The 10,552-nt window shown below is 36.8% G+C and overlaps 1 protein-coding gene across 2 annotated transcripts; it reads left to right on the forward strand.

Moving 5' to 3' along the window:
* The first annotated feature begins 1,492 nt into the window (after nucleotides 1-1,492).
* LOC141640154 (putative protein phosphatase 2C 52) lies at nucleotides 1,493-8,415 on the forward strand. 2 transcript variants are annotated; one of them, XM_074449041.1, is made up of 6 exons: nucleotides 1,493-1,832; nucleotides 3,249-3,532; nucleotides 3,752-4,096; nucleotides 4,179-4,296; nucleotides 4,597-4,820; nucleotides 7,766-8,415. In XM_074449041.1, the coding sequence occupies exons 2-6, from the start codon at nucleotides 3,266-3,268 to the stop codon at nucleotides 8,231-8,233; spliced, it is 1,422 nt and encodes a 473-aa protein (XP_074305142.1). In that variant the 5' UTR covers nucleotides 1,493-1,832; nucleotides 3,249-3,265; the 3' UTR covers nucleotides 8,234-8,415. The 2 variants fall into 2 exon arrangements, with proteins under 2 accessions (XP_074305142.1, XP_074305143.1); XM_074449042.1 differs by lacking the exon at nucleotides 1,493-1,832 and adding an exon at nucleotides 2,257-2,355.
* Nucleotides 8,416-10,552: the final 2,137 nt, after the last annotated feature.

Below are 10,552 nucleotides of genomic sequence, written 5' to 3' on the forward strand. Positions count from 1 at the left end.
CCCTCTCACAATAAGGCAAGTGAGAGGGCAAGTGGGGGGGAATTGGAGCACTCCATGAATAGTGTCACTTGCATATTGTGAGAGGAACACTATCCGTCTTCAGCTTGTGACGGATAGTGCCCGTCTTCAATGAGATTTTGTGATTATGTTTTCATTTCCTTGTCATGATCTTTCCGGATTACGAAACGTCGTCGACATTTTATAACAAATCGTCGACGTTTTTCATAAAAAAGACCATGACTACTCTTCACTCTCTCTTACTCTCTTTAACCTTTTTACACTTTACAATCACAAATTCCCCAACCATCGCTGCCACCACCCCTGCCACCGCCACTACCCCGCACCACCGCAGCAGCCATAGCACCACCACTTCGACCACCCACTTTCATCCTTGGTTTCCCTATTATATGAATCAAGCAATTGCTCAATATAATTGATTTGGAAGAATTTCAAAAATCACAAAAATCTGATATATCAAGTAAATTGTTGTTCATAATTCAAGAATAAATGTGAACGATTACAATTCTAATACATCTATCAAGCAAATACAGGGAAGATTACTAATCAATTCAATTGTTCAATGAAAATCATCAATCAAAAGAAATTTCTTAAATTTTAGTAAGTATACAACAATACATCAATTAAATCGTTGTTGAAATGAGACCCAAATTGATAAACATGTACCTCAGATGAAAGCAACATCAAAAGTTGTTGGGACGATGATACTCGACGTTTGATGGGGCATGAAACGTTGATGTTCAACGTTTGATGATGGTTAGGACGTTGAATCTGCACGTTTGATGGCGGTTCGGACGTTGAAGTTGGACGTTTGATGGTGGTTCGGACGTTGGAGTTGAACGTTTGATGGTGGTTCGGACGGTGATAGTCTACGTTTGTTGGGGGTTATCATTTTAATTCTTAATTCTTAATTTTGATTCTGTTTCCAGAAAAACAAAAAAAATATAGAGATGGAAGGAAGTAGTAGTACTACGGTTTAAATCGTCCAACCTATAGCCCATTGTTTTATTAATTTCTAGGTTCGTAGTCTTAATACGGTTTATTGTTTTGATTTGATTGTTGTGTAAAATCATCTATTATCGTTAGATTTGATTGTTTTGGAAGGAAAAATTGAAACAAATAATTGTGAATTTAACGTGTTGGTTTTGTTAATGCGGATGGGAGACTTGGCATATTTCGTTACCCAATTAGTTATTTCAAATTGGTTTAGGGAGAATTTGGTAGAGTAGGGAGAAGAGGGAATGTTTGTGAAGGGCAATGATGGTCTTTTTTTTTTTTAAAACGTCGACGATTCGTTACCAAGAACAAATCTACTCAAATGTCAAATCTCCTACCTTTTCCACTACAACTTGCACAAAACCAACCCATATAAAGTCTAAATAACATGATATCCATTAAAATAAGCAACCAACAAGTTGTAGAGAATGAATACCCTACTACTATTACTAGTACTACAACTCTAATAAGCATGATCACCATCATTTCCATTACACCTCTAACCATGACAATTCCAGCCTAACAGTAAAACTTCTCTCATCATACATTCTCAAGTGTGTTGTGTGACTGTGTGACTGTGTGACTGTGTGACTGTGTGTGTATTATGTTCTCGTGTTTGCCCCTTACACTTACTTCTCTCTTTTGCTTTCGTTATCAATGCACACCTCCCTCATCACTCCTCCCCCTACCTTTCATTTATTGCCTTACTTTTTCCCTTCATTAATTCCTTCTCTCCTTTCTCTTCTCTTCTCTTCTCTCTTTTCTTCCTTCTCTTCTAGCAGTATCACCTTCTCCCCTCTTCCATTGCATTGCCCAAGGTAGATTCTTTTCTTTCCTAGTTTTCGCGTAATCATATTAGTTATTGCGAAACCGACCCAATTTAGGTCCGTTTCACAGTCGACTTTCTTATACTCCGTAACTGCCAGTCATACTAATATTCGCGGGATTTCTACTTAATTGTTGTTGTAATGAGCCTGAGCTTGTTTACTAATTTAATTATTACAGTATAAAACAGTAGAATCTACCATATTAAAAATAAATGGTGGATCTCATGTTTGTTTTTCTCTTTTTGCCTTTTTACTCCTCGATTTTGTAAGATAATGCTTTGAAATTTAATCCCATCTTAACTTTATTTCATCTTTATTCTACTTTCCCTTGTTTCAATTTTCCCTACTTTTTCTTAATTTTAATTTTAATTGATAGATAGTGCATGACTGCATTTTTCAATTTTTCCATTCTTTTTGCTTTTATCTGCCTAACTGGGAGTTTTCAATTTTTTCAAAGTGCCCACTTCATATTTTTAGTCATCTTCATAAGGGTTTGCATCCTTTGATCTCTAAGGTCAGAATTCTCAACTTTGTAAATTTATTATTTAAATCGGTGTCATTTTTTTTGTAAGAAATTGATGAATTTATTTAAGCCTGAGAAATATCCGGAAAATTCGAGATACTTTGTTTATTATCATAGATTTCGTGCCTACTTTTGACTGATTTTTACTAACTGGGATTTTCAGTGGACATTATTATCCCTGGGATCATATACTTCATTGGTTCCATTCGATTATATACTGCTTCAGAATATATGTGAGATGATTTCGGAAGTTAACGTATACGATCAAATGGAACCGAGGAGTATAAATTGTAAAGTTAGATATTTCAGTGCAATATGTGGGTATTTTAATGAAGAAAATCCTGAAAAATACAAAATCAGTGATTTGTGATGAAAGACAGCATGCTCAGGACAGTCTGGTTGAGTATTGCAATGCTTAGCTCACGTGGGTCCGCATTATTAGACATTTAGACTGTTTGTTCTTTTGCTTAATTTGAAAGAGGGGTTAATTAAAATTAGTATATTTTCAGTCATTTTGTATCCTTGACTTATCATAGGACTGTCAGGAATAAACTATTTGTTTGATTTTTCGATATTGATGGCATTGTGATGTTCAGCTGGCATCATTATCGGTTTCAATTACCATCCAATGGATCCACATTTGACCAACTGAAATCAGTCCTTGTTTTGCCTATTAGTTTAAGAATACGACGCGTGGCATTTTTAGTTTCTTTATTTTAAGAATGTAGTTGAGTAGTGTAGATGGTCTTTGGTTCGGTTGACGCTATGACTAAACTCTTCGGCAACTTGACATTATTTTAATTTGATAGGTCGTAGATCTATTTTAGGGTGTGGAAATAAGAGTAGAAAGGAATCTTCTTTGTTAAACTCCGTCCAATGTGCAGGTTCTGAGTTTGAACAAATGGGTGGTTGTATTTCTACTAGTAGTGTGAGTACTGCTAGTAATGGGAGCTATGGAGACGGGATTTCGTCATCATCATGTTGCGTAGGGATGGGGCATTGTGGAAGAAAGAGGAGTAAGCGAACCTTTTCGGACCATATTGCTTCATTACAGCATCTATCATCAATACCAAACCGAATCTTTATGAACGGGAAGAGTCGGAGTTCTTGTATATTCACTCAGCAGGGTCGCAAAGGGATAAACCAAGATGCCATGATCGTGTGGGAGGTACGTTATATTTTATTGTTTGTATGTTTGATCCTTTAAAAAGCGAGTTGTTTCAGCACTCACACTGTTGGTTCCATAGGCAGTTTATTTTAGCCAACTCCAAAAGTCCAAATCCTTATTGTTATTAAGACTTTGTTACCTTGGTGGTTGTTATTTTATGTTTGATCCATGTGTGCAAAAATGAATTATATGACAAGTTTTGAAAATAATGCGATGCAGGATTTTATGACAGATGATGTAACATTTTGTGGTGTATTTGATGGACATGGGCCGCATGGGCATCTTGTTGCTCGCAAAGTAAGGGATGCACTTCCCTTGAAGCTGGTCTCATTCTTGAACTCTTGTCAGTCAAAAGAAGTTGGGCCAAGCGGCGCTTGTTGTAATGGAGATCTTAAATCTGATGGTGTTGAAGCCGAGAAAGAAGGTTTAGTTGAAGAGAAGTTATGTTCATTATGGAGAGATGCTTTTCTTAAATCATTCAAGGCTATGGATAAAGAGTTGAGATCACATCCTAACGTGGATTGCTTTTGTAGTGGCAGTACTGCTGTTACTATTGTGAAACAAGTAATTCATTTGACAGAACCACATACTTGTTTTTTATTCTTTATTATGGGATTTTGCACTTGCTAATTGTTATGATTTCTAGGGCTCAAATCTGTTTATGGGAAACATCGGTGATTCTCGGGCAATCATGGCAACAAAAGACAACAATGATTCTCTGGTAGCAATACAGTTGACTGTTGATCTTAAGCCAGATTTACCTAGTACGTACATTATTCCTCAAATTTTGTTGCTTTATTCTGTTTGAGCAAATCTAATTAACCCCTTGTTTGCTAAGAGGGAGAAGGAGAGAAGGGAAGGATTATGAGAAAAGCTCGAATCTTCCCAATACATGGAAGATTTGGTTGGAAAAACATCAAACATCAAACATCAAACCTTAATCCCCATTTCCAAATTCCATCCCTTTTCCTTCCTTCAATCCCCTCCCCTTCCCTCCCCTTCCCTCATACATGTGTTATGTGTATCAAGATAAGCGCTAAATGTTTATTGAAACATGATTATAGGGGAAGCTGAAAGGATAAAACGATGTAAGGGGAGGGTGTTTGCATTGCAAGATGAGCCTGAAGTTTGTAGAGTTTGGTTGCCATTTGATGATGCGCCTGGGTTAGCAATGGCTCGTGCATTCGGCGATTTCTGTCTGAAGGAGTACGGAGTTATCTCTGTACCTGAATTTTCACACAGAATGCTAACGGATAAGGATCAGTTCATCGTGATGGCCTCAGATGGGGTGAGCTGTGTTTTCCTTATTCGTCTTTTATTATTCTTGAAATGTTTCTGAAATTCTTGCTTGTTAAATATGGAGTACCATTGTGTACTTCTGTTGTTTTGTTCATCAATAATGTGGTTGGGAGGTCGTATCAAATGCTGCTTGAAGTGAGGATTTGATGTCTTTTTAGCAATCATGTTGTTCAATGGGTCTAGTTTGTCGTTCCCCATAAGGACAGTAGAACTTAGTTGTTTTCCTTGAGGAAACAAAATGCATAGTAGGTCAATTGAACCGCGTGTTGAGACAATTATTGGGCCTTCATAGAGATTCTAACATTGGTGGGTATCAATGTATCATACTATGGGAGGTTATTTTTTTTTTTTTTTTTTTTTTTTTTTGGGTAGAACATACTATGGGAGTTAATGAAAATAACCATCAAATTGTCTACTTCTTTTTTATTGAAGAAGCAGTATTTGATGCACTAGTAGACGCATTTTCAATACTGGTCTTAGTTTAAATAAGCCTACCCAATTGCCATGCTCTAAGCGCATTGAGGCAGTAGCTTAGTCGTCTGGGGGTGTCTCAGGTGTGCTTTGTGTATAAGGCACAACAAGCTGCTATGAAGATTCTATTTAAAATCTTTTACGGAATAATTCTTGTATAAAGTCTTTCTCATTGTCCCATTATCCACATCTTAGATGTTAACCCACTTCAAAAACCAAAAAAGTGGCGTTGTAAACTACGTTACTTGACATGCCACATCAGCAACGTGACGTGTGATGTGACACTGCCCATGACAAGTGTCAAATACTCCAGAATCTTAATCTGACACATACAACAGATATCTTAGAAAGAGATGCATGAGAGAAAGACATACATAAGAGATATAGCAGGCCTACCTAGGTACCCATTGTTTTAGAAGCAGCAGTCATACCTGTTAACAAGTACTGGCATTTGAGGGGTTTTGTAGCCGTTGTATTCTACTCCTTTTTATCTCTTTTGAACATGTTGATTAACCACATGCATGTCTATTGGTTGATATTTTCTCGTACTCATCAAATAAAAAATGGAAGGGATTTTCAAATTTTTGGCTAATATATTATGTCATCTTTTTGATAAGTGTCACGTATGTGCCCAGAATATCGGTGAAGACATGTGTCCCACAGTGCGAGTAACATTGATTGTAAACAAGATCTTATTTTTAAAATAGATTTATGTTCGCGACTAGTTTTTGTGAGCTATGCGAATTTCTAGCATGCTTTGTGCCTTCCTGCCATAGGCCCTCATTGCCTCGGCGTGCCTTGTGTCTTTAAAACTAGGATATTGATCATGTGAAAAAAACCTTTCAATGATTGTGGCGGAGATGCGTTTGTTGAGGTGGATGTGCGGCCATACAAGGAAAGATCGATTAAGGAATGAGGTGATTAGGGACAAGGTAAAAGTGGCGCCAATAGAGGACAAGATGATGGAAAATCGACTAAGATGGTTTGGCCATGTGAGGACACCTATGGACGCACCCGTTAGGAGGCTCGAGACATGGAGAACATAAAAGCTTCCTAGGGGTAGAGGGAGACCGAGACAGCCATGGTTGAGAGTGATAGAGCACGATATGAGATTTCTGGGGCTTGAGGAGAGAATGGTGACGGAGAGGGCACAATGGAGGGAAATGATACATGTGGATTTTTAGTATTTGATGTTATTTGACATATTTAGTGTTTTTTATTTAATTTTTAAAAAAAAATTATTTGTTCTTCTTTCCTTTATTACATCTTTTTACCAACCACTTTCTTATATATTTTACTTGGTTTACTTTTAAGGTATGCCGGACCCTTAAATTTTACTTCGGTTTTCAAAATCGTTTTAATCTTTAATCTCGATTTAAATTTTAAGTTTTTATAAAAGAAATCCGGACTTCGATTTTATTACCTATAAGTTTACCTTGACTTTTGTATTATGTTTCGCTCTCCCTTTTGTTTTTCATTTTTCCTTTTCTATTTTTTTCGCATCTTGAGGTGTTTGTTCACCCATGGACGGTTCTAAAGGATTATTCATGTTAGCCGACCCCAAATCATTTTGGGATTTAAGGCTTTGATGTTGTTGTTGTTGTTGTTGTTGTTGTTGTTGTTGTTGTTGTTGTTGTTGTTGTTGTATTCTGGCACAAGGCGCTTGTTTTTCAATAAGTGGTCGAGTTCAGTTGAAATTATTATAGCCATTTTTCATTGGTTAGTATAACAATAATTCTTCATTCAATTTTTGGGGGTGCCTAGGCCAGCAGGTCATAGTGGAATATTTACACGACAGACCAGTTAACAAGTTCCTCTGCGTTTCTAATCCATTTGTTACTGGCTGTATTTTGGATTGTTGTGGTCTTTCTTTGGTCCTGATTCCTGATACCAGGTATTTTGGCATTTGTGATCTTCTTGTACAAATAAACAGAATAATACGAAAGAGGAATTCGTGTTTCTACTTTGGGAAGTGTAGAGGCGTGAAAAATAACAATATACTGTTTGGTTACATACATGTATGATCATGTTGTTTAAGACATTCCATTTTTCTGGTTTTGGATATTCATAGAGGTTTACCATTTGCATTTTGGGTTAAGCCTTCAGTTACAGAGCGATCATACTGCCTCCGACCAACTGACGTACATGCACTTATATTTCCATTTCCATTGTTTTTTTTATAGTTAATCTTAATAAAGTGGCCAACTTTCACTTTTGTGTCCATTTTTTTTATAATTTCCCAGGTCGTCCTTTATATGGTAAGTCATTCTGAATTGGTGGAAGCTACATTTGATCTTTTGGTAAATTTACCTTCAGATCAGACATAAAATAAATAAACCCAATATCTGCATTTCTGTTTCCATTTTGTTTAGGTGTTTTCCATAGTTAAAGTCTCTTACTTAATTAGCAAGTCGTTATAAATCTGAGGGAGTAAAATCTTTTCATTTGGTATGTTTTATTCAGATATGGGATGTGCTGAGCAATGAGGAAGTTGTGGCAGTAGTCTCCTCATCCCCTTCCCGAGCGTCAGCAGCACGTTTACTGGTCGATTCAGCAGCCCGTGAGTGGAAACTCAAATATCCAACATCAAAGATGGATGATTGTGCTGTGGTTTGTTTATTTTTAGATGGAAAAATGGACTCGGAATCCGATTATGAAGAACAAGGATTTTCGTCAGCCACCATCCAAAGTAATCACTCGGGGGCCGCAATAGAATCAGATGATGGGCAAACTGTAGAGCCTTCCCTCCAACGGAACAATACTGTTAGGTCATCTGAAGAAAACAACTCGTTTAGGAGATTGCCGGCGGAGGTAGCAACTGTGGAAACTATACTCTCTGAAGACCAGAACTGGTCTGGTTTAGAAGGGGTAACGCGTGTTAATTCACTTGTTCAGCTCCCTAGATTCTCAGAGGAAAGGCGTAATTCCTGATCGAATTTATCGACATTTTGCTGCCATGAACGATGCAAATACATTGGTGGAAATGTTTAGGATTATGTCCCATGCAAATGTATCAATTTTGTTGCAGCTCTCTTATGGAGTTTGAATCTTCGTATTTTCAATGAAAATCCTGTGTATAGTTCACCTTGTCAATTCATATTCAGAAAACCACCTATATTTTGGCGTTTTGTTCAGTTGATTCTTTTTTTTTTTTTTTTTTCATGAAATGTAAGGATTTCATAAAGTTTAAACCAAGACAATTACAAGCTACATCAACTCTTTTTCATACAAAACAAATCAATTACACAAAGGCAATCGAATTGATCCAATCTCTATCATCTCCTGTAAGCCTAAATTTGTAATACTGGATGTTGACACTAGTGTATCAGCTGAGCTAAAGGGTCATAGAGGTAGCTTGCATCAGGGTCCCTGGTTGTCATCTTCCCACGAAGGTTTCTCATCTCAAGCATCCATCCAGAGGCTTTTGGATAGCTCCTCCACATCAGCATTGACAAAGCATTGGCAGTCTGTTATAATAACAGACTGACACTAGTTTGTTACAAATATTTTTCGTACAATATAGATATTTTACATACACATACTTGTATATAAATAGCACACCATACACTGTTGTAATTTAAGCTTTTGATCAATAAAATCAGAACATTATTTACTCTTGTTGTTCACCTTTTTTCTGATCAATTGTTTACATTTCATCACAATACTGTGATTTAATACTGGATTCTGATCTGTATAAGTCTGCTGATAGAGTTCAGCACAATTTTAGGCTTCTGAATGATAACTTCGGTCCTAGCTTGATTCCTTTGTCTTCAAATGTTGTAATAAACGGCCATGAAAGCACACCAGCATATACCCTTCTTTAGACTTGACCATTTCCTACGACAAATCCAGATAATGACATTAATAGGAGGAATGTTGATCTTCAACCTTGCTACCATTCCTCCCAAAAGCAATTTGTTGTAAGGACAAGGCTGAAACAGGTGAAAACTTGTCTCTCTATCATTACCAAAGAGGCAGCATATATCAACATTGCAAATGTCATGTATGAAAAGTTTTATCTTTCACATTATTCCTAACCAACAGCTAAACCAGGAAGCTATGTTTAGGCAAACACCACTTACTCCAAACTAGTTTAGACTGTCCTACTTCTTGTTATTTCACTCTAATCCAGTTGTAGCCCTCCTGGACAGAACACCCTTTTGGGTTAGCCATCCAGAGACCACGAGAATAACTATTCTTAAAAGTGTCTTTCACCTTATAAATAGTCTTTCAGTTCCAACTAATGTGAGATTTAGGTTGGTAAGACTCCAGTCAGATTCTTTTATATAAATCTGATTTACCCATTCAACCGAAAAACTATCCGTCTTACTGTAAATCCACCAAACTAACTTTTCTATAGCAACAGTATTCCAATCAAGACTATATTAAATATCGAAATCCACCTTTATCTTTTGAAGCACAGACCCACTCCCATTTTACCAGAGGTACCATGGTTTGCTCACTTGATCCATCCCAAAGATAATTTCTGCAGTAGGAATCAATCCTTCTAAGGACACCTTTTCGAATGAGAGAAATATTAGTCCAGTAGCTATATAAGGAACTCAAAACAGAGTTTATGAGAAATAGTATGCCTGCATATATATGCCAAATTCCCTTCAATTATTTTATCAGGCAAAACTTGAAAGTCCATTTTAGATAGTTTTCCTGCATTAATGGGAATGTCTAGGTACTTAAAGGGAGTGACACCTTCAACAAATCCAAAAACCCTTAAGACATCGTCTTGCGTATGCTTTGAGACTCCATTTATAAGACTCTGCAAAATTTTGGCTAATAGATTAGAAGTTACTTTGCCCTACTTAGTTGGCCGTGAGCAGGCAATCTTTATGCAGGGCAGGAGCATTTTTGAGAATATAATGCTCTCTTAGTCCATGGTTAGAAACTATACAAGGAAAATATCTCACACCATGAAGCCTCATAAAAGTTAATATTCAGAAGGCTTTCGATTCCTTCCAATGAGATTTTGTGAGGAACATGCTTCATGTCCTTAAATTTCCCCCTGACTTCACTAAATAGATCATGGGTTGTATTTTAAGGTCATGGTTTTCCATTAAAGTGAATGAAGATGTTTATGATTTATTCAAAGGATAAAGTGGTCTCAGACAAGGAGATCCACTTTCACCATACCTTTTTGTTTTGAGTATGGAAATACTCTCTAAATATCTTTTTTTTTTAAGAAGGCCGGATTCTAACCTTGGACTCTTTGCATCCCAAATGGTCTAAGCTCAAGCT

Source organism: Silene latifolia, unplaced genomic scaffold (genome assembly GCF_048544455.1).
Source record: "Silene latifolia isolate original U9 population unplaced genomic scaffold, ASM4854445v1 scaffold_73, whole genome shotgun sequence".
NCBI lineage: Eukaryota > Viridiplantae > Streptophyta > Magnoliopsida > Caryophyllales > Caryophyllaceae > Silene > Silene latifolia.